General features: G+C 52.2%; 4 protein-coding genes across 4 annotated transcripts; 2 read left to right on the top strand and 2 right to left on the bottom strand.

Moving 5' to 3' along the window:
• The first annotated feature begins 960 nt into the window (after positions 1 to 960).
• On the top strand, positions 961 to 4521 carry LGALS1 (galectin 1). Its single transcript, XM_076338100.1, has 4 exons — positions 961 to 1045; positions 2323 to 2402; positions 3748 to 3919; positions 4315 to 4521. The coding sequence occupies exons 1-4, from the start codon at positions 1037 to 1039 to the stop codon at positions 4456 to 4458; spliced, it is 405 nt and encodes a 134-aa protein (XP_076194215.1). The 5' UTR covers positions 961 to 1036; the 3' UTR covers positions 4459 to 4521.
• A 2431-nt stretch (positions 4522 to 6952) lies between these two features.
• Positions 6953 to 8232, bottom strand: LOC143160322 (urotensin-2 receptor-like). The gene is given in 2 exon segments (XM_076338051.1): positions 6953 to 8169; positions 8171 to 8232. Coding segments are annotated over 2 exon segments (1227 nt in total). The 3' UTR covers positions 6953 to 7004.
• Positions 8233 to 10319: 2087 nt separating this feature from the next.
• On the bottom strand, positions 10320 to 18336 carry LOC143160333 (arf-GAP with dual PH domain-containing protein 1-like). The gene is made up of 11 exons (XM_076338059.1): positions 18080 to 18336; positions 16975 to 17105; positions 16007 to 16098; positions 15835 to 15917; positions 14986 to 15098; positions 14074 to 14220; positions 13558 to 13641; positions 13151 to 13213; positions 12567 to 12638; positions 11839 to 12070; positions 10320 to 11751 (listed from the first exon to the last, which is right to left on the bottom strand). The coding sequence occupies exons 1-11, from the start codon at positions 18168 to 18170 to the stop codon at positions 11723 to 11725; spliced, it is 1137 nt and encodes a 378-aa protein (XP_076194174.1). The 5' UTR covers positions 18171 to 18336; the 3' UTR covers positions 10320 to 11722.
• Positions 18337 to 19686: 1350 nt separating this feature from the next.
• NOL12 (nucleolar protein 12) lies at positions 19687 to 23346 on the top strand. The gene is made up of 6 exons (XM_076338079.1): positions 19687 to 19779; positions 19872 to 19977; positions 20179 to 20227; positions 20700 to 20842; positions 21825 to 21925; positions 22588 to 23346. Exons 1-6 carry the CDS (start codon positions 19703 to 19705, stop codon positions 22757 to 22759), a joined length of 648 nt encoding a protein of 215 aa, XP_076194194.1. The 5' UTR covers positions 19687 to 19702; the 3' UTR covers positions 22760 to 23346.
• Positions 23347 to 23591: the final 245 nt, after the last annotated feature.

The following is a 23591-nucleotide window of genomic DNA, read 5'->3' as shown; positions in this document are numbered from 1 at the left end:
GGAAAGCTTTAAGCCACAGGCTTGGCCCACTGCCTGAATTTTTTCCCTCCTCTTTCAGTGTAATTACAGTTGAGCCATGTAGTAATTGGGTAACTTTTTCCAAGGAATCCTTTCACCCGGAGTGAATCATACTTGCCAGAAAAAGAACATGGAGGCAGATAAAAGACATATAAATCCTATGGCTTATTGTGATAGAGCATTTTTCCCCCATCCCCTTGTTCCTCAGCCCCCCCGGTGTGCTCAGGGTAGGTGCAAGAGCCAGGCACTGAGCTTTCCTGGATAATTCCTCCCACCCCTCCAAGACAGCTTCCTCCTGGCTTGCTGTGCCCTACAGCCAAGACGAACTGTGTGGTTTTGAGAGTGTCTAGGGGTTCTGCAGAATAAGGACTATTTTCCCTCCTTTAGTTCCTGTACCTACAAGAGTAGGTAGTAAGGGCTGGGTCAGCAGCTGGGCAGCCTTTGGGGTCAGCAAAGCTTGATAGTGCAGCTGGGTGACCCCAGATCCAGCTTCAGTCCTCTGCTCCTGGGGTTTCACCTGGACCACAAAGAATTTCTGAGGTACTGTGTGCACTCAGTGATATTTCTTCTGCTCCTGATTTAGCCAGAGCTGAAGAGCCCAGCCCTCTTCCCAGACCCTTCCCGCCAAGTCTCAATCCATCTGACCATTTTTCATGTGGGATAAAAGCCTTGGATAGTAAAACACACATTGTAAAACTATTTTCCATTGGCTTCATGGCCACACACAGCTGGATCTCCTCCCGGAGCAGCCAGCAGCCTGCTTGGAAGGGTTGGGTTTAGCATCCTGGAGATGAGCCTGAGTGAGGGTGGGAGGAGGCAGCTCTGCCTGACAGGCCCTCCCTCCCCCCAAAACCAACCCCTCCCACCCTTTCCTCGGTCAGATTGGCGGGTGGGGTGGAGAAGGGCTGGGACAACTCAGCTCTCCATCTATTTAAAGGCAAGGGTGGGGCCCCTGCAGCTACTTGCCTGGGACTATTGCACCTTAGTAGAGAGGAGCATTAGCCTGCAGAGCAGCACCATGTCTTGCGTGAGTAGAAAAAGGGATGGGGCAGCCAGTGCGTGGCTTCGGGCGCAGCTTTGCTGGAGGTGGTGTTTCATGGAGTGGGACTGCGGGGAATGTGTTGGCTTGGTGTGAGGGTGCTCGCACTATCCTCCTGCATCTGCTTGTCAGCCCCTGTGTCAGAGGGTCTGCTAGAGCTGGGTGCTTGCTGCTGGGGAGGAAGGATCCCTGCTGCATCCATTACAGAGGGGTGGCTGCTATTTCTTGTTCTGGCAGGAGTGTTGTTTTTTTCCCTGCAAGATCCCTTGGTGGGGGGTGGGGGGGTGGTCCTTGCAGGGTTGGCTCCTGAGCTGGGGTAACCTGTTTTACAGCAGCTCTGCTCTGGGGAAGCAGCTGCAGTAACATTTATTGCTCTCTGAGCACTTCTGGGCAGCCTTGCTGCTTGCTTCCTGGCTGAAGTTTTCATGAGTCACCGAATTGTTCTCTCTCTCTCTCTTTCTTGTAAAGAAATGTGCTATGCAGAAGTGTCCTTCTGTGAGTGTCAAGAACAGCCAGGGAGATGCTTGTCAGAAGAGCGATTGCACTTCTTTGATTTATCTTTCATTAGACTGAGGGTGATTAATCAAGGACTGTCCCAAGTGCAGGCTTATTTATTAAAGTGGGATGGGGGAAAGATTCTTAGTATTCTTGGGGCCTTGCCTCTGGTGTGATAGAAAATGAGTACATATGGGTTTACCAGGGTATTTCAGTTCTCCTAGAGAGAAGGTGGGGAAAGGTGTGTGCATGGAGCAGGAGAATGTTCTTGTAAATGCTGAACATACCAAAAAAAAAAAACCAAACCCAAAAAAACTACCAAGCCCTTGGGAGCTGGGGAGCAAAGTGTCCAAGCCCCTGGACCTAGGCAAGGCTTGAAGTTCAAATCCAAGCCGGGGAAGGGAGTGGAGGCTCCATCCCTGCACATCCAAGCTTGTGTGGGATGATGAGACCCACAAGGCACATGGGTGTGTTTGGGACAGGGTGGGTGTGATGGGAGCTTGCAGGTACTTACACTTCACTGCTGTGAAATACTGATATGTTGATGAGAGCAGCAGGAGAAAGGTTGGGAAATTGGGCACATGTCCCATGTGACTGGAGTAACTTCTCTGGGATGTCCCTGGTGCAATGCCCTAGGGGAAGGGAGCTTCCCTGTCTCTCCAGTGGTCCAAAGCAATGCACTGTCTTGCAAGGCAGCAGGAAGAGCTGCCAAGTCAGAGCAAGTGAGCCAGCAGGTACTGAGCTAAAATCTCTGCCTCCGTGTTCCCCAGGGACCAGTATGCACCAACTTGGGTCTCAAGCCTGGCCAGCGCCTCACTATCAAGGGGAAAGTTGCACCAAGTGCCAAGAGGTAAGTTGTGCTGTGCTGCCCAGGCATGGCCAAGGCACCATGCTGAGTTGTCTTCTGCTGGTGGGGGACAGAAGGAATCCCTCCCTTAAGTGTGAGAGGAGCAGCTTTGGAGGGGGTTAACACCAGCAGTGCTTCCCAGTGAGTCATTGCCTAATGCACATTGCAGACACATGCTACTGCCAAGGGGCTAAGACGAAGCAGATGTGAAGCTCCAGCTGCATTCACTGGCAGTGACCACATCCTTTCTAGTGCAGGGTAAAGGAAATGGAAGTCATGTCTATACTGAGATTTGGGTTGAGACCATCCCTACAGCTACATCCTCTCCCCTGTGCAAAGATGGCCCAGGAGCAGGGACACCATTACAGTGCCTTGCTTCACTGGGCAGGAGGAGTTTATAGCCCAAGCAGCTGGGAAGTCTTGGATGCTCTAAGCCACAGCTCCAGCTAATGGTGCAAATGGAAAGGCTGCATGTTGCAGCAGGGGGTCTCAGGCTGTTGAAGTTTGCTTTCACTCAGTGGAGGTGCCTGTCAGGTGCTAAGGGGGAAGGTGGTGATTGGGTGGGTGGGAGTTAGTAGAAATGTGCTTCTAACTCTGCAGGGATCAGGGTGGCTGGGGCTGCCAGGGAAGCCTCTGCAGTGATCCCCAGCCCTTGTGCAGGTCTGGCTGGTGGGGCCTCTTGGTGGGTAAGGTGGAGCCTGTAGCTGCTGTACCAGCACTAGCAGTGTTCCAGGAAACATGTCCCAGCTCTTCCCAGTGCCTTTGAAGATTGATAGTGTTGGAGTGAAGGCTCCTGGGCTTTCTCTTGCCAAATAATATGCCTCCTCTCTTCTCATCTGGGTAAAAGGCCTGGAGGCAAGGTGGACACTGGACTAGAAGCTGCTTCCTCCCACTGCCATTGCAGATGCTTTGGGATAGCTAATGACATGGTAATTATTTCAGCTGCCTGCAGGGTGGGGAGAAGGCAGTGGCTGTTAGGCAGGGTGCAGCACCAGCTAACTGTTTGGGGCTGAAAGGAAATCTGTGAAAAGCAACTGACTCCTTGGGAGCTGGTTTGGGTGCAGAATAACTCCCTGTTCAGGGCTAAGTGCTGAACCTTTCTCTTGTTAAAAGCTTTGTGGAAACTAAGCAGTTTCTCTCCCAGGGATGGCACTGTGGGGCCTGTCACCCCAGTAGAGGAGAGTACCCCTTACTGACACAGCACCATCTTTTTAGGGAAGCTGTGTGGTTTAGCAAAAGGTTTCTCTTTGGTTACCCTCAGCTGGGCTTGAAGACACAGATGTTCATGGTAATGAGCAACATGCTACCATAGTATTGATTAAAACAGTATTGATGTCTTTCTCTGCAGCTTTGTGATGAATCTGGGGAAGGATGCTTCCCACCTCGGGCTTCACTTCAACCCCCGTTTTGATGCTCATGGTGATGTGAACACCATCGTATGCAACTCAAAGAAGGTGGAAGAGTGGGGTGCAGAACACAGGGAGACTGTTTTCCCTTTCCAGAAGGGGGGCATAGTAGAGGTGAGGCCTGGGATGCACTCTGTACCTGCCCCAGTGAAGGGAGGGTGTTTGGCACAGGGCATCCAACTGCAGGGGCTGTCTCGGGACTAACTGTACAGGAGGTGGCTGGCTTCTCCTGCTTGGCCAGTGCCACCATTCAGGGCTCTGAGCAGCAATGGAGGGTGGGGATCAAATGTGCAAGCTCCAGCTAGCTCAAAGGGATGTTGCTATTGAACTGAGCAGGGAATAAGCATCTCTTGGGAGACCAGAATAACACTCCTGCTGTTGAAGAGCAGGTTATGCTGCTGAGTGTGTTCACCCTGCAAAGTGGAGGGTAGCACAGCAATGCAGTGGAGGGGAAAGGCTTGAGGGTATCTTTGTAGAAACTTTCTTTGACTTTTCCATTTGTCTTACAGATCACTTTTGGTGTCAACCAAAATGATGTGACAGTCCAGCTGCCAGGCCACCAGTTCACGTTCCCTAACCGGCTTGGGCTCTCTGTCTTTGACTACTTTGATACACAAGGGGACTTCACACTCCAGTCCCTCAGCTGGGAATAACTTCCTCTGATGCCTCCATCTCGAAGATACAGAAAGTGATCAATAAATAAGAGTTTTGGTCTACCCAGTCTAATCTGTTTCATGCTGCAAGACCACATGGGTTGGTCACCTTAATGGGGTGGGGGGGGGAGGAGGGTAGCCAACTTTTCTGGAGTACTGTATGTGGGTGGCATTGTGCCAACCTTGGCCCTTAAAGTTATGGATGGAGAGGAGGGTGAGGGGTGAAACCTGGGAAGACAGAAGGTGAAAAGCCCAAGGAGAGTCTCGGGAGGAAACACTGGGGCTAGATGTGACTAGAGGAGAGAGTGGAAGGGTCCCTTAGGCAAAGTTACCCACTCTTGGGGTCAAAGTGGGTTGATGAAATCTCTCTCTCTCTAAGCAAAGCATCCCTGGCTGGCCTCAGACAGCCTTGAGTTGCTGTGCTAGGTAAACCTAGTGGGACATGGAGTGAGGAGAAAGTCCTCAGTTGTGCTAGCTTTGGCCTGCACCCCTCTGTAGAGGCTGGTCCCACTCATGACACAGCTCTCCTATGTCTTCTTGGGACCTCTTGCTGCTGCATGGGGGCAGCAGTAGAAACAACCCACCAGTTGCTTTGCTGGGTGTGGTGGAGCATGCAGTGGGCTCCTCATCCAAATCATTTCTTTCAATAACTGCAGAAGCGTGAATACTGCTGGGACATAGCTTATGCAGCACAGGAGGGCAGTAACCTGGAGGGCTCTGGTTTTATTCTGCCCCATGTGCCTTGCCTGGTGCATCCAGAGCTGGGAGAGGTAGCAATGCCCAGCTGGGGTGTGAGATAGTAAGGATGTATCCACTATGCTTTTGTTAGCCCTTGACTCATATTAGCCCAAATGAGCCTGAGCACTTTTCAGTCTAAGCTGAGGCTAGCCTCTGAGGAGACTGAAGATGATGAGGCATGTTTGATGTAACAGCATAGTTCTCACTGGGCTGTGGGTTGCTACCCAAGGTGTCAGCCAGCAGCTGCCTCGGGGGCTCTGCCAGTCTAATGTTACTTCAGCAGCAACGACTATTGCTGTTGGGCAGGCTGTGCCTGGTGGGCATAGGAAAGGTGGGAGCTGCCCTTTCCACAGTGCACAGCAGTTACCAGGTAGGTCTGGGATGGAACGACCCAATATTTGGGTCCATGCTTCCAGGCTTGGCCATAAGCAACACGAAGTACAAACAAATTGATGTCCTACAAGGACTCCTTGCAGGCCTGGCTGGGCTGATTCCTCCCATTAAGCAGTTGCAGAGCAGCTGGAGCACAGGAACTTGCTCCTACAGCAGCAGCACCTCCTGTTCTTGCTCCATAATTCATGAGGCTCTGCCAGGTCCTGTGTCACAGGTACCCATGAAGAGGGAGGCTTGGCTGCTAGGAACTGGGGGGCTGAGGAGGAAGAGAAACGAGATGGAGACAAGGACTCCAGATGGGCTTTTGAGCTGGGAGGCAGGAACACTTAGGGTGCACAAGCAACTTGCAGCTCTGCAGTTGGATCTCTCTTGAAGCCCCATGTTGCCCAAAGCCAGTCTGCTCTGGATGATCACATCCTGCTCTTTAGGGTTACATCTGTAATAGTAAACACAACATCTAACATTGCCACTCTGTACATAGGCATGACTGGAGGACAGCGTAGCTTGGGGACTCTTCCCATGGCGTGATATGGATCAGACCATCCTTTCTGGGGATGAGAAGAGAGTTTAGCTGTATGGAAGTGAGCCACGCTAGGCTAGATGGCCTCAAGACAAGGGACCTGGCCCAGTTTATGCAGTGGTGTTGACACAGTCTGGCAGACTGGGGTACATTTGGTAGGCTGGAGAACTGGGGATTTCCTCAACCACAGCAGGGGCACGGTGCTGGTGAGGGCCCCCTCCATGAGCTGTGATGATGGACATATAGTGGAGCTCTCTCCTTGCAGCTTCCTCTGCTGGGCTGATCTTGAAAGCTGAGCAGATGTGCTGACCTCTCTGAGCTGTACTTCAGGGCAATTTCACAATGTCTCTTAACTGCACTTGGGAGTCTTTATTTAGAAAGACTCTTCAAAGATTTTTTTTGTGGAGGGCCAGGGAAGAAAGCTGAATGTGAGCTTCACCACAAGAGGATGAACCTTAGGTCTCCTGCTAGCTTGGCTGCTTCTTGAAGTGACTCACTGGTCCTGTGAAATCTGTGACTCACTGTTGTCCTGACTTTGTTATGGCTCGGCCCGTTGCTAGCGAGGAGGTGAGGGGTGGCAAGGGCTCCTTGGTGGTATAATTTAGATGTATCGAGGTTGATTGCTCCCTTCCACCCACCCCCTGGCCTTGCGCAAGGTGGAAGCTGGCATGTGAGGGCTGAAGGACCTAGGATGGAGTCAGGATCCCCGAGACAAGCGTCCTCCCTGCCCCGCTGAGGAGGATGAGTGGCCTTGCAAAGGGGAAGGTGTGAAGGGGAAGGCACCACAGCAGCGACGATGGAAGACACTGCACGCCGACATGGAAGGTGATGCACTTTTATTTCTTAACTCGACCCCAGACAAGGGCTGGGAGATGTTCCCAACCTGGGGTGCTGCTCACCCCTCATTTTCCCCCACAGAACCCGACAACTCCCTGAAAGCCGGGGGGATGCCGTGGCCTCCCACTGGGCCCCCTGCAGCCTCCCTGGAGGGTGCCGGGGGCCGTGCCGTCCCCATCCCGCTGCAGCTGGGGCGCCGGCAGTAGCTGCCAGCAAGCAGGGTGTAGAAGAAGGGGTTGACACAGCTGTTGCCATAGGCCAGGCAGGTGATACCAAAGTTGAGGTAGGCCTGGGCAGTGGGGCCGATGCCCAGCCCCTCACCTCGGTACAGCCCGGCCAGCTGCCAGGCCCAGAAGGGGAGGAAGCAGGCCCAGTAGGCCACCACAATGGTGAAGATCCTGGAAAAGAGCCGCCGGGCGGGGGCCCGGCCAGCCACCGGCAGCCCCGGGCCCCAGGTGGAGGACCGGTATGCCCGGGCCAGGCGGGCATAGACAACGCCCAGCACCATGCCAGGCACCAGGACGCTGGTGGCGAAGAGCACCGTCAGGTAGAGCCGGAAGGCCACTGGTGTCCAGGTGGGGACGCAGATGCGCTTGCGGGGGCCGCCTCCCTCCCGCAGCTGGGTCATCGCCATCATGGGGGCCGTAAGCAGGAGTGAGAGGAGCCAGAGGACAGCGCTGGCCAGCTTGCGGTAAGCGTTGCCGGCCCGCCTGGCTCGCAGTGGCCTGGCCACCGCCCAGTACCTCTCCAGGCTCATGGCGGTCAGGAGGAAGATGCTGGCATGCATGGTGAGGAGGTCCAGGCTGAGCAAAAGCCTGCAGCCCACATCCCCAAAGAACCAGTCATGGGCGAAGTAGGTGCAGACCACAAAGGGGATGGTGGAGAGGTACAGGAGGTCAGCCAGGGCGAGGTTGATCACATAGACCCCCAAGGAGCCCGCTGAGCGGCCCGCCACCCTGCCAGAGGCCACCACCACTGTGTAGATGTTCCCCACCATCCCAGTGAGGCACATGACCAGCAGCACTGCACCCAGCGGCCCCGTGACTGGGCTGTCCCCTCCCAGGACACTACTGCCGTCACCCTCGCCACTGCTTTCCTCCGAGAAGCTGCCACCCTCAGGATCCTCTCCAGGTCTTGCGCTGATGGGGGAAGGAACACAAGACATCTTTGGGTAGAGCAAGCAAGAGCAAGTCAGGCTGTCAGAGACCTCTGCCTTCCCCCTACGCTGTATGGGACACGTCTAGCCTTAACACGAGAGGGAAGAATGGAGAGAGTTCAGCAGACATAGGGTACTCCAGAGAAGTCTATTCCTCACCTCCAGCCACCCAGTCCATTTTGCTGATCTTGTCCATCACAAGCTCTGTCCGGTAGTTTTCCTTAACCACCAAAGGGCTGAGAAGGGGACACCTCCCTCCCCTTCAAGACCGATAGGTGCAAAATAACCTCTGCCAGCCAGGAGGAAACGTCTCTGGTCTTCACCAGCTCCTCGCTTGTTGGTTCTCCAGCGTTTGCTGGGCCCACAGAAACCAGCAGAGTCAGTGGACAAGTGGATTTCTCCTTCTCCCAGGTCTGTGTCCTCTCAGCTCAGAGAAACACTGGAGAGGTGGGCTCTGCCCCCCCCCCCCCCCCCCGAACCAGCCCCTGGAGAGTTGCCTTGCCCACTGCACAGAGGAATGTGTCTGACTCACAGCTTCACACACCAGTGTGAACACAGTCCCAGTTTATACTGGGCTCTTAACCACTAGCTGAGGAGCTGTGCTGGCTTCCTCCTCTTTCTTACAGATGTGTTCCTTCTTCTCCAGTGCCTTCCTCCAGCTACCTCTTCCTTCTTGTTCTTTTTTCCCTTTCTTTTTCTCATTTCCCCTTGCACAGTTTTCCTCATTTGAAAGAGGATATAGCTGAAAGCCAAGACTCCCTAATGTGGCAGGGGGGAAAACCAGCGCACTGTGGCTTTAGAAGGGAAGCAAGGGCCAGCCCTGAAAGTGCAATAGGCAGTGAGTTTCCACACTGCTCTCCTTGGCCTCTAGCCAAGCCTGGCTAAGAGGGCATGTCCCCCACTCCCTTCCAAGGACATCAGGACCCCTTGAGGTGTAAACAATGGATGTAGCCCCCAGTTTGCAAGCAAGCCCACCAGATAGTAGGACATCTCACATTTTCTATGACCTGGCCCTGTTCCATCCTTGTCCCCCAGGCAGCAACAAGCTCCTAGAGACTCAAAGGGCTGGATATTTTAGACCTACTCCCTCTCCCCAAAGACCATCCTCCTTCTCTAAGCTTTCCCCCTCCTTCCCTCGAACCCCCAGGACCTGCTGCCTCACCTCAGAGCAGGGAGCAGAAGCCTGTTAGGCACTGTTGCCTTCTGGTGGGGCATCACTGCATGACACCTATGCTCCCACACTTCTGCGCCCAATGCTACTCTGCTTGCTCTTCACCCACATCCAAGCCTCATTCGTCTCAGGGAACAGGCACGGTGGGACAGAATTTGCAGAGCAGAGACACATGCGCCATTACTAAATGTGCTCTGCTGTTAGTTCACAGGGGTTTTCAGGCCACTCCAGCCATGCTCTTTTGCATTGTCAGCATTAACTTTGTTGTGGCCGAGTCAAATGCCTCCACTTATCTCCAGCAGCGATAAGTCAGCAGCAAACAGGAGAAGGAAGCATCCCATTGGTACTGCCCTCGCTGCAGTAGGATCCAAGCACCTTCCCAAGCAATGATGTGCTGCATGCCACAGTAACAGCTTCAGCATGACTGTGCCACAGGAGTGGGCGTATAGCACATACGCATATATAGGGCATTGATGGAGGCAACTTGGGAGGCCTCCCTCTGGGTTATCTCTGCAGCTCTTGGCACGTCTGGGTCACTCTCTCTACTCCTCTTCCCAGAGGAGAACTGAACGTGCAGGTTGTTTAGGTGGGGCTTGAGCTTTTTTTTAATGGGCTGCCCCATTTTCATGTTATCAGAACCAAGAGGCACTTTGTTTTGGAACACAAGCTTTGCAATGGCTTTCAGTTTTTAGGACAGTCATGCTCCTAACTGGGAGAGATCAGCAAACTGCAGTGAAAATATACTTTTGGGTGGAATGCTCCATTGTGCCATGGCAGCAGATGAGTGATGCTGCTTCTCATCCAGGAAGTTGATGCTCCCAACTGGTTGTGGTGGTCTCAGCACAGAGAGGGGTCCACAGAGAAGCAGAGGGGGACCATGACTTTGCCCATTTGGCTCTGATGGAAAGATTCACAGTCCACGTGCCCCAGGAAATGCAGTGAATAGCCATGGCTCCTTGCTCTGAATATCTGTGCTTTTTTTCAAGAAATGACCTCATGCCTTTGCAGTTAGCAGCTCAGCTCGTTTAGGAAGTTAAAATAAATTACAATAGGATTTTTTTATTCATTTCTTTAGGAGCTAATTAAAATTCTCATTGCCTCATTAATTCCAGTTAGCTCCCCTTAACACAGGAGATGCCTGCTCTCACACTGCCTGCGTAAAACTGCAGACACATCAGATACTACAGACATCAGCAGAACTCAGCTGGTCCTTCCAGCATGTGAAACACAGCTCTCCCAGGAGAGCTTTAAGAGATGATCTTTAAGATATGAATCATGGATTGATTTAGTGGTTAGGGCTAACTGTTACTAGAAGGACATGAACATACAGACTTCCCTGTTATACTACTGCATAAAATTATATGTTTGTGTGATATACAAAATATACATATGTAATGTATAGGGTAGAATGAAAGTGCCAGGCCTTTGACATACAGAGAATGAGGGAGCAGAGCTCCATGTATTACCATCTTCAGACATCAACCCCTAGGCTCCAGTAAAGACAACAGAGTCTGAACTGTCTCATGATACATGAGACACGCCATAAGCTGCTCTCTGCAGGACCCAATCTCTCTCCATTGGTTTGACTAGAGACTCAGATTTGACAGCTGAACTTCAATGGCGTGAATATCCCTCACAGTGTCTTCCTTCTGGCAGCATTCCACCTCCCACCACTTTTTGTTATGTGCACACACACACACACATTATCCACATACACACATGTATACACACACATTAGTTTTGAGCGGATCTCTTAATCTTCTCTGTAGGAACCGGAGGAAGGTCTCTACCCAAATGTGGTCTGAAGAAGCTTTCAAGCCCATATACGGCAGGAGGAAACAGGCCTCAAATTTGGCTGTTAGATTACATCTTTTAAGTGACCTTTCTCAACTACAGCTCCAACTGATCAAATATCTAGATGTTCCACATCTCTGTCATCAGAAGAGAAGCCATTTCTTGCAAAATGAACATTTTGAATGTTTGAATGGCAAAACGAAGCCATTTCTTGCAAACCCAGGAACAGTCTCTCCTAGCCCAGCAGCCCCTGCAACCCACTGGGGTGTAGCTCCAGCCAGGCAGCTGTTTTCTTGAGTAAGGTAGGTGGCTGTCTGCAGTTTCATGCAGGAGTGATACTAGGTCCCATGTCCAAGACAGCAAGTGCCAAGTTTTCAAGGCCCCATTGACAGGCAAGGCCTGCCAGCATCCAGTCAGATCACAGCAATTTAACAGTGACAGGTTGCTCTGAGGATTCAGACTCACAAAATCCTGCACTTGAAAGGAAGCAGCTTAATTTGGCTCCCAGAACAAAGTGGACCGTCTATAGGGAAAAAAAGTGCTTCAAAGAATGCTTCAAGGGCACTGTGTTTCTCTGATGTCAATCTCCTCTCCTGACAGCCCACCCAACAGGACCAGGTAGAGTCGAGTCATAGCAAGGTTCCCGCATGGCTTCCTAGGATTTAAACTTGAAGTAGGCTTCAACTGTAGTGAAGGAAAAAAGTGGTACATTAGGGCAATACCCTGAACCGGAGTGGCAGGAGGGGAAGGAAACAGCATCCAGGCACTTACTTGCATATTCCTGTGGTGTCATGGCCTGGTTGATGACGCTAGTGAAGGCTGCGATCCAGTCCAACTGGTCAGTCTCTGTCTCACAGGTGAAGAGGTATTCCCGGTCAGGGGTGACAATGGTGAGGCCATAGTGCCAAGAGAAGTTGCCCTGTGTCCCCGAAGGCAATCCCTTCTGGACGCTATAGCCATTCTCTCTGCTGCCCACAAATACCTCACCCTTAGCAAATGCATCCTGCACATCAGGAGGGAAAGAGAGGAATTTACCGAATCAGGGAATAACAGCAGTGCACCTAAGGACAGGAGGAGAGTGGGTGAAGACCAGGGATGTAGCAGCAAAAAGATTTGAAGGTGGTAAGGGAATTCAGAAAAGCAGGAAGGCTATGCTCAAAGGCAGCGGCGGAAAGGAAAATTTAAGAGCGTAGATCTTGAGAAGTCTGAGAGAGGAACTGCTGCTCCTGTCTCTCCACGTCACCCCCCATGCCACTCTCCTCCCCATCACCACCTTTACACCGCTGCCCTCCCTGTTACCATTGTCTGCAGGCAGTGAAACAAACACAGAAAGCATGGGATGAACTAAGCGGGACGGGAAGGGGAAGACCTAGAGTCCGTTCAGAGCAGCTGGGGAACCTGCAAGCCTCCCTTACTGCAGGGCAAAGACTCTGGTTGCACTTTGACCCTGCCCTCAGCACTGTTGCCTGCAGCTGCCAGAGGTCACATCTCCCCCTCACCAAAGGGTCCTTGAAGTACATGAGCCTGCGGTGATCCAGCGTGAACCAGCGCTTCTTAAAAGCCTCTCTCTGCTGTGAAGGGAAGAGGTGACATATGTAAGGGGACAGCGCCCTCTGCCGTGAGCAGTGCGAATGGATACCCAAAATTCATCCCAACCACTTGAACCACGCCCCTGCCTTAACTGCAACCTCCTCCTCACCCTTTCTGAGCTGAGAGTGGGGATCAGTATCGGGTTTTTCAGTCCCAACTGCTGTCCCCAACTCTTGGACTTCTTTGAAGGACCCCAGAGTTGAGACAGGAGAAATCTAGACGCTAAATACCTGTAAGGTCACGCACACACAGACACATGCAGAGAGATCTGTTGTTCTGGGAGAAAGCAGGGACTCTGGCTTCATCTACTTTCACATGTGTCCTTCCCCTTCCTTTTATTCTCCCCTCCCTTGGTGCACACACACTGTTCCCACGGGTGTCTAAAGAGTCAGGGGGGAATGGGGAAACAGCAGGAGAAAAACATTGAAGTAGGGAAGGTCAGTGGCTCTCTGGCAGGTCCCTGATAGATATTTTGTTTCCCACAGCAGCTCACCTTGGGACCAGTCTTCTCCATGTATCCCTCCTTCAGGAAGTTTCTTGTCAGCCGATTTTTAATCTGACAAAAAGGCAACAGTAACATCCACTTAGCCACATTTCTTTGCCATTCGCTTTCACCCCCCACCCTTCCTTCTATTCCCCCAAATTCAGCTGCCTTTTAAATTCATGTTTGCAGAACTGCCTAGCCAGGAGTCACTTCTGTCTCCAAAGTGCCCAGAAACAGCAGAGAGCAGTTGTTCTCTGACCGCTGCAGGCCCTTTTACACACACTTCCTCATCCCTCTATCTAAACACTGTAATTTCCACTTCTGTACCTGGGGATCTAATAGTAACTAATGGGCTCTTTTATCACATAACCGAGTACCAGCGGGAGTCTCAGCACTGCGCTCTAGTGCTGCCTTACCTCATTATCGCTGGCAATGGGAAATGCTACCTTCAGATAATGGAACTGCACAGAGCGAATGGCATTGAACCAGTCCACTACCTCCTGAGAACGGAAAAGGACAGAACAGAAAGCTTAGCCAGAGCAACAGTGAGCCATCTAAATTCACCCAGCTGCACCCAACCCTATGTTAACTACAAACGCAGCCAGCTCTCCCTCCCCAGCACCTACAGCATCTCCTTCACACACACAGAGCCAGCATGGCTGCCCCATTCCCCACATGCACAGGCAGCACATCTGCACATCTTCTGTGGCAGCTCCTCCCACACAAATTGACTCAGCCAGTGCTTCTGCCCTACTCCCTGCAGCAAAACTCTCTCACAGACACACAAACACAGAGCCAGAACTCCCACCCTGTTACCTACAGCAACTCACACACACTCCCCGCCATCCTACCCATGCTTCAGACTATTTAATACCAGCAGCTCCTCAAATCACCTCAATTGCTTTGCAGTGTTTGATGCTAAAACAAGATACCTTTCCACTTTCATGGTAGACAAATATATTCCGGGTCTTGTTGTCTTTGAGATAGGTGATCTGCAGGCCATTGGGGTTCCCAATCTTCACTGGTTGGAACGTAGCATTGATGACATCTATTTTAACATTGATTTTGGGTTCTTTGGCCTGAGAACAGAACAGCATTGGTCATGCATGAGCAATCCTAGTGGGAAAGAGACCTGAGCTGACTTAGTGGGGTAAGGCAGGGTCAGAGGGTGCTAAAAGGTAATAACTGCCCCTTCCCAACAAAACTGTTGTAGCACACACTCCCTTCACTGTGTGGCATGCTCAAGCCCAAACAGTGGCCCAGGACCTCCAATTTAGATTTGAGCTGTGCCTGCTATGGAACTGCCAGTGAGACACTAAGAGTGCATCTGACTTTACAGCTGAGCCAGTCTAAAGGCTAACTGACCCCAAAAGGAAAGACCCCACTCCTGCTCTTCCCTACCCCAAGCCATTCCCTCCCTTGCAACAGTATACTAGCACTTGCCCCATTCATTTCAGTAAGATGAACTAGCGGAAGAGTAGCCCTCCTCAAAACAAACCAAACAACAGTTTTTTGCCAACTTGGCTCACAGTGGGGTGAGGCTGTTTTCAGGGATGGTGCAGGATTACACGGCCAGGCAAACGGATACAGGTAAAGTGCAAGATCAGCCCTTTTATCAGCAGTGAGGGAAAGGTGCAGGGAAGCACAAAGGGAGGACATGGGGAAAATGTCACCCTGACAGTAGGAAGGGGATCCCTCTCCTCAGTTACGTGTTTCTATTATCATCCCTGGCCTGGGATAAGCAAGGCAACCTCAGAAACATGCGTAGAAAATAGAAACGTCTCCCTGACCTCACTACCCTGGGTGGAGTATGCACTGAGGTGGGAGTTGATCACCATACTCACATCCTGCTTGGTGAAATACTTCAGGCATCCCTCTCTTTCAGACAAGAAGAACTTGCGGGGTAGGAACTGCCCGTTGTCTCGGCCTCGCTTCCAGAGGATGCCTTCCTTCACCCCTAGGAGCAGAAAGGCCACTTTTAAGAGCATTCCCCCAAAGGCACGGTAGGCATCAGACAGCTGCATGAGCCCGGGGTCCCAGCCACACCTCTGGGATAAAGCACATGATGGACTATTGCTGAGAACAAACGCCTGAGAAGGAGAGGTCTCACCTCTGACTTACAACTGAAGACGGTGGTGTTCCTGGGTTTGCAGCCCAGATAAGCGGTCACCAAAAGACATTCCCAGATGCTTCCCACCTCCTAGTCCGGCTCCCACTACTGCCTCTGACAGTGTGAGAGCCATCTCTCTGGTGAACACCAGAGTCCTGGCTCATGCAGACCCTGGCATGGGACCAGAACTCTTCCCACTTGACTCTGCGGGCCCTTGGGCTCCAGCGCCTTGTGTCACAGCACTGGCAGTGACATTTCAAAGACAACTGCTGTGGTTGGAGGGGGGTGGCATGCAGCAGGACAGAAATTCCTTACTGCAGAGGTGTGGCTCCACCAGGACAGCAAATGCCTTCGAAAAATGCCAGCTGGTAATACCAGGCTTGGAAGCAACCCATGGCAGTGCTAACCTATGCTGCCCACAATTTAAACGCCCCCAAAACAATGCCCTGTAAGTACTAGCTGGGTTCTCAGGAGTACGTGTGGGATTTGCAACACCGACACCATGATCTTTCTCCTCATGGTGCTCAAAAGCTTCCAGTGAAGGCAACAGGCAGGATATTTTGATGTTGTGCTCTGCTCTTACCATCAGAATATGGCAGCTGTTTTCCCGGCTTGGTGAACTCTTTGCGTTCATATTTGGCCCGTATCCACTGTTCTCTCAGCACTCTGGGGAGAGAGGTGACAGGTAGCTCAGAAACGAACTAGTGGAACCCAGAACTGCCCTTTCCTCTTTTTTTCTGTGTGCAGCAACTTACTGGCAGTCATTGTATGTTGGCTGGTAATAGTAAATAGGGATGTGAGCTTCGTACGTGGCTTTAGTCACAGCATTCCCATGCTTGGCCAGAAACTGCAGAGTTAGACAGAGAGTTAGTGCCTTCCCTTTGATGCAGACTCCTGTTGGGCTTTTTCTTCCCTGACCCACTACAGGGCTAGATGCACATTGAGCTCTAATAGAGCATTCTCTTTCCTGTCCATTGCAACATCCCAGCAAAGTCTGGCTACAGAAAGGTGGGTCTCAAAGGCCTTGTCTACTCTCAGAAGTTACACTGATTGCACCTGAATCAACAGTGCACACACATTCAGTGGATTTGCTGCCATGCCCCACATCTCCGGGGAGACTGAGTTCAATGGCAGCTCTGCAGTGCCGTCTGGGAGGACATTCCAAACCTCTTCGCTCCTCTCCAAAGAGCAGCGAGATACAGATTATTTTATTTGGATCTCTGGGAAATTTTTTCAGTCCCCTGAAGATTAATGGGTTGAGGGCTGTGTAACAGGGAGAAGTCAAGTTCCCATAAATGCCATTTTTCTCAAGAGATCACATTATATCTGGAAACTCTTTTCGGAGCATGGAATTGCCCAAGATTTCCCCCTCGGACTGCTGAAACCAAGAGGAGACATTGAGGCTGGATGGTGCTGGCGAGTGGGAAATGAGTAATCTGGAGCAACAAAGGCCCTGAGCCTTGGCAAGATACATTGCAAGAGCTCTGCATTTGCCATAAAGTAACAGGACATGGGGAGACACATAAGGCAAGTGCATCATCCCTCTCCCAGTGGGTTATGGGGAGTTATCCTCTCTTAAGTATCCAGAGCATGAGTAGCAAAGGGACTACGTATCAGATTAAATCTCCAACTCTGTGAGGCCAAAGGGCTGATTTTCCCAGGACATGTTAGTGTATGGCCTAGACCCAACCCACCTGACGCACCAGTGGGGATAAAATCTCACCTGCACCTGAGCATCGTCCCAGTGGTCCATCTTCAGGGATTTGACTTTGCTGATGCTAGGGATGTTGCGGTGAATTCCTGAGCAGCTGAGGCATATAAAGACACCCAAAGTAGAGGATGCCCAGTCAGGATCTGAGGGTATAAAAAAGGGTATGACTAGAGGTGGTAAATTCCCCTGGAAGATATGCCTCAACTGAGAACATAGTCTGGAGAAAAAAGAGAGCTGGGTGACTAGTTTCATCTGAGCTGATTAATTAACACCCAAGGCAGGAAAAAGCATAGCTATTAGTCCCTCATTCCCACTGCTTCAACCACTTCATCTGAATCTCTATCGACCTGAACCTTGAAAAACTCTGAAGTGCTGTGCAAACTCCCTTTGCATAAAGGGTCACCCAAGATGAAACTGAAACCACCTCTGGGAAAAGACTCCAGGAGCAACACAGCAAACCCCCAAGAGTGTTTAGCTCTGGAAGTGGAAAGCAGCCTTGAATCCAAAATTTTCCAGGGAGAATTTAAGAAGGTAAAATGGTACTAATTAGCCCAGTCTTAATTTGGCTTGGGTAGTACACTCCATGTGCCCCTTTTGGGAGGAGTACGATGGGTGTTTTTAGCAGCGCCTGTAGGACCGCAAACTGGATACCCTTTCGAGAGGGCAAGCCCTTCAGTAAAAGAAATCTCCAAGGCGCCTGTGGCAGGTTGTCGGTTCATAGCTGAGTCACAGAGGAGACAATGCCCTCCTGAATCATGCCTTCTTTCTGGAGCAGTTAGGATTTCACCGGGAGCTTTCCTGTCAGGTCCTGACTAGGCATGACCTTGATTTGTATTTGAGATCTGACACAACTACAACCCACAGTGCTGCAGCTACACAGCCCCTACTCATCTGGCACTACCGTGTCCCCGTCCTTCTTCTGTGGCAGCATCTCCTTCCTCCTCCCTTGCCAACTCACCTCCAGGGAGAGGAAGCGAATATCCAGACAGAGCAATGCCTCTCCTCCCTCCCTGCCCCAGGCTCCTGTGCAGTCAGATAGCCGGCACCAAACTGCTGCTACAGACCAGCCCCAGCTCCTTGCTTCTGGCTCTTCCTCCAGCAGCCCTCAGGGACTCACCTGGCTTCCCGCAGTCTGCGCACAAAGAGTTTTCCGCTCTCCTCCACACCTCCTTCAGGGCCTTCATGCTCCTCTCGTTGCCTCCAGCCATCACGTCCAAATGCTATCCCTCTGGGCAGGGGCAGGGCCAGGAGGGCAGCTGCCTGCACCTTCTGCACCTGTGACCCAACCTGCTGGGTTGCCCAAGGGAGAAGGAGCCACCAGAGAGCCAGAAGTTCTTGCAGATGGAGGAAAAAGGGTAAGGTAGGAGAAGCCGAAAGGTTAATGGAAGGAGTGTGGAGGCCTGACAGCGCACCTGAGATGGCTGAGCGCAGGCAGGGACGAAGAGGCTGGAGGCTGAAGTGCACCCACACTGTGAGTGAGGAGGAGGAGGAGGAGACCTGCCCCATGGGCGTGGAGGGAAGTACAGCAATTAACCACAGAACTGGTTTTTCCGCATTTCTGCTGGTGAAAGGACAGGCCAGGAAAAAAGGCAAGCAGCAAGAGAGCTGATAAAGGCGAGGCAGCCCTGGACAAGCGGCCGACAGGCCATGTCAGGACTTGTCACGCTCTGTGGGCTGGGGGGGTTGGCTTTGGCTGGCCCCACAGCGCTTCAGGAGCTTCCACCAAAGTCAGCTGGCCACCACACAAGCATTACACCCATTTTTAGGGTGAGGACTGGAGGGCAAGAAAGGTTCAAGCATTCAGCCGAAGTCACTCAAGCCAGCAGCCAAGAGCACAGCAGTCCTGATGCCCACACCTACTCATGCCGGTACTGACCACAGAAACCACAGCTGTTCAGCCAGGTCCTGCATCTCGGAGACTTAAGTCTCAGAGCCAAGACCCATCCCCACACTTGCCTCCCCCGGCTAAGAGCAGCACAGGTACCACTGACATGAAGCAATGACAATAGCTTGAAATAAACTTTCAGACCTTTACTGAAGAAATGTAGATGTTAAATATTTGGAGGAACAACCTTTATTAAAGATATTAAAGATATGCAGATGTAAAATACTCAGAGCAGTGGCAGCGCCAGTCTCAGGATGAGAGATTGGGTGTGATGCTGGCTGCACAAGCAGCACCGTAAGAGCCTTTTGCCAGGAGGGAGCTGAAGAGGAGCGGGAGCTGAAGGCACGCAAGCCTAAAGGAGCCCCCTGCCCACCCCAGGCTGGGTGCCAGAGCTGGTGGCAGACGCCTGCAAGGTCCATGACAGCAGCTTCTCTCTCTTGGCCTCAGCTTGGGGGAAGTGTACCAGGAGCAGGTGAGGGGACACACAAAGGTCCCACACACCGGTGGGACAACAGGACCCAATGCCGGCCCCACTCTGCTCCTTCAAGCCACCCCGCAGCCAAGGCGGTGGCTCTGGCGTGCCCTCCCTCCCACTCACCCCACAGCCCACCGGCGGTGATGCTCGGTGCTCCCCCACACCCTGGGGCCGTTCTGCCCTCAGCCCAACAGCGGCTCAGCCGACAAGAACACCCTGCTTAAGACCTCACAGAAAAACCAGCCCCTGAACCCCCTCGCCCGGCGAAGCGCGGGCGGCACAAAATGGCGGGCGGGGCAGAGGACCGCCCCTCGCGGCCGAGCGGCGGCGGCGGAAGGGGCGGGCGGCAGCAGCAGCAGCAGCAGCGGCGTGGTACCGCCATGGGCCGCAAGAAGAAGAAGGGTCCGGGCGGCCGTGAGGGGCGGCTGGTGGTGACTTTCGACGAGGAGAGGCGGAGGTGAGGCCGAGCGGGCCGCGGAGGCGGGAGGGAGGCATCCCCCGGTGAGGGGCTCGCTAAAAGCCGGGGGGGTTCTGTGTTGCCGGCGGCAGGGAGTACCTGACCGGCTTCCACAAGCGGAAGGTGGAGCGGAGGAAGGTAGCGCTGGAGGAGATCAAGCGGAAGCTGAAGGAGGAGCAGAGGAAGATGAAGGAGGAGGTACCCCCACACACACCCCTCGGCCCTCCGCGGCCCGCGCTGAGGAGTGGGTCTTCCTTCCCGCCGTGGCGGGCTGGGAGCGGGACAGGAGGGGACTCCGGGCTTCCCCTACCCCGCTTGCAGGGGAACGGGGCCGTCCCGGGCGGAGGGCGGGCGGCTGGAGCGGAAGAGGCGCCGCAGTGACCTGTTTCCGTCCCTCAGCGGCACCAGGAGTACCTGAAGATGCTGAGCGAGAGGGAGGAGGCGCTCGGTACGTGCTGGCGCTGGACCCCCGGTAGCGGGGCGGCAGCGTGGGGAGCGGGAGGTGGGCGCCCGTGGTCCGACACCCTTGGCCCAACGCCCTTGGCTGGGCGATCAGAGCTGGAGCGGGGATGCTCGCACATCACCCCGTGGGGTCGGCTCCTCTCGCGTCCCCCTGGGAAGCTGGGCAGCTGTCTGAGTGGTGACCCCCTCAGCCCTCTCTCCCTGGCAGGAAGGGGGTCGGGTAGGTTGTACAGAAAGGAACATGCAGGAGGACATCTCCAAGGTGCTAACCAGATCCCCTCTGCTGGGAGAAGGAGCTTTCCCTTCATGCTTGTAGTGCCAGTGTTCAAGCCCCTCCGCCCTCTAACCCTGCATGCAAAGGCTGGGTCTCCCACCCCCAGTGTGGCAGTGCAGGAACGAGCGACCATACCTTGTGAAAAGTTGGGCACTTTGCAGTGTGGGATTTCTTGTCTCCCCAGATGAGGCTGATGAACTGGAGCACTTGGTGACTTCGCGGACAGAGTCTGTGAACATCGACCACCCAAACCACATTGTAACAGTGACTACCATCAGTGACCTGGACCTCTCAGGGGCACGCCAGCTGGGACTGACCACCCCTGTGGTAAAGCCTCTTGTTGCTTTTCTGATTGTATCAGCTGTAAGCATTCTTGGGGCTGGCTAGGTAGGGCTGGTACTCCCTGAATATGCCCAAAGACATATGCAGCTGTCTGGGAGCAGGGATGAAAAGGGAAACTCATAACTTTCACATTCCTCCACAACTTATGTTGGGCCTCTAAAGAGGAAGAAATGTCCTATGTGAACAGCTCACTCTAAACCTCCCCAGAATCCTTTGCTAGTCCCAGCTGACCTTGTGTAAGTGAAAGGTGCCACAGGGCTGGATGGGGAGAATGTAGTATTTTAAAAGCAGATAGAACACAAGCAGTAAGATTTCAGACTTTGCTGCATGGACTGTCCTCAACCTCTTTCCTGTGTCCTGTCCAGGAAAAACAACTATTAGCATGAGAAGGGATTTCTCTCTCCATGATCCTGTGCTTGGACCACAAATAAGGAAACCATTCAGTTGTGGTTGCTTTTATTCTCAAAACATATTGTAACTGAGATCTCAATTTGTTTCACAGAGGCTTTCAGGCACTGGTTGACTTGACCCTTTTGACCTTCATGACTCACGGCTGGATTTGAGCTCTTTGGGGAAGTGTCTGTTTTAACCTTTTACATTTGTAAGGTCATCTTCTAATCTGAAAATTTACTTAAAGAGGTTTTGATAGTAATTTAAGAAAAAAGCTGAAACCTTCAATTCATAGTTTAGACTTCAGTTGCATAGCCATTAAGATCATGCTGAAGGTTTTGGATCTTAGGGTGGATTCTGAAGGACTTCTCACTGGTTGTCCCTTTCTGAGGGGCTGCGATAAGAAACCTTGAGATTTGGACAGCAAGGGATGTGGAGAATTAAAAAAACTTCATCCATGACTAGATGGTTCACAAAACAGGATGAAACCAAGACGGCAGCAGAAACACCAGAATCGCAAGACTACCTGTTTTAATGTGTCTATAGGAATTTTTTTCTCTTTTGCTTCCTTTATAAGGGAAAAAGTGATGGATCAGAAGAAGAGAAAGGGGAAGAGGTGGTGAACAAGCCTGTAAGAACAATGCCTAAGAAGTCCAGAAACCCCTTCCTGTCTGAAAAGTATGTATGAATTCATTCAACTCTTTGCTGCTAGACTCTGCAAACTGATCAGGAGGCTCTTGCATTCCCAGATCAGCGGTGTGGTTGCAGGGAGGGGATGCTGTGCTGCCTGGGTGCCGGTGGGCAGGAGCCAGCAGAGGGCACTGGTAGAGCACAAGCCTGCCCCTGATGCTCCATTCCCATCTCATTGATCCCTGGTGACAAGAGCAGCAGGAGGAGGAGGAAGATGCAGTGCAGGGCGGGCTTTGTCATGAACTGTTTACCTAGTCCATCTCCAAATATTGCAGCCAAGGGTGTATTGCAAGGTGCAGAGTTTGTCTCTAGGATTGAAGGTCAAAATACCCTAAAGCTTTTGGCATTCTCCACATTTTTCAGAATCCAGGATTTATAGCCGCTTTGGGGATTCAGCGAATTACTTAACTCTGTGGTGGCTGGCCAGCCCACTGCTCAGAAAATTTATTTTGGTTGCTATTGCACATGTAGACTTGCAGGTTTCCTGCCCTGTCAGGATGATGCCCAGCACACTGGAGTTCCCCTGGGGCTTGCTGTGGCTGGTGTCCACTCCTGCTGGGCCACACAGGGCTCTCCTGCTATTGTTGCGGTGTTGCCTTGCTCCTGCAGACTTTGGTCCCCAAACACTTCTCTCTTCCGGCCCTGCACAGGATCTCTTCTCTTACTGCCACGCTGCACATGCACAGCCGGAAAAAGACGAAAGGAAAGAGACCCCAACGTGGGCAAGGCCCACGCAAGAAAATCCAGAAATCCAGCACAGGGCGAACCACTAAGACTCAGCGACGGAGGCTGACAGGCAAAATGGGCCGGGACCAGGATTAACGGAGAAACTAGTGCTTGGACCAGCAGTTGGGACAGCGCTCCACATCTGGCCTGCTGCTCTTCAGAGCCTCTTCATCGTGGGCAAGGGCCTTGTTTACTTGGCTCTCTGACCAGCAGTGAGCCCAGTTCAGCCTTTCTCTCACCTTCTGAGCACGGGCCAGGGTGACTAGACACTCTACCCATTTATTTCTGCATTGATCTCCAGCTAAGTGTCAATGGGTGCCACGGAGTCTCTAAAAACTTCTACTAGGGGTCAGATTCTCTGTTTGGCGTAACCCTTCTGTCCTTGGGCCTCCCCTTCCAGAACTAATACTTGGCTTTATCAAAGGAGAGGATCTGGGGCTGAGTGCGACAGGCACATCAACAGGGCAGTTCATGAGACTTCGAAGAGCTCTGCTTCCACTTGTGCGTTAGTGCCCTGACATTTCTGCTGTGCAGTAAATCCTTTGTCCATGGAGACATGGTGTCATCTTGTCTTGTGTTTCTTTTCCAGTGCCACACCTGAATGCAGGGGTACTTTTTGTTTGGTACCTTTGCCAGGTGAAAGTTGGTGACTTTGTGAATAAATCTTTGTGAAGTCATTTTGCTAAGAGAAAAATATTTGTGACTTATTTGAGGCGTAACAGCAACTGTGCTAACGCTAGTACCAGCTGGAAAGAAGGGAGATGATTCCTGGTGCTTAAAGGATATTGAAATCCACTGGTGCTTGGGAAATGGAATAGCTCTCTGTTACCACAGAAATACCTCCTAGCCAGCCAGAGCAGGAATGGCTCATTCCATTGTCTGCTGAATGTGCCGATCTTAATTGCGATAGCTCAGAGGAGTATGAAAT

Source organism: Aptenodytes patagonicus, chromosome 1, assembly GCF_965638725.1.
Source record: "Aptenodytes patagonicus chromosome 1, bAptPat1.pri.cur, whole genome shotgun sequence".
Lineage (NCBI taxonomy): Eukaryota > Metazoa > Chordata > Aves > Sphenisciformes > Spheniscidae > Aptenodytes > Aptenodytes patagonicus.
Note: the sequence above shows the minus strand (reverse complement) of the source record. Positions and strands in the feature narration are given on the sequence as shown.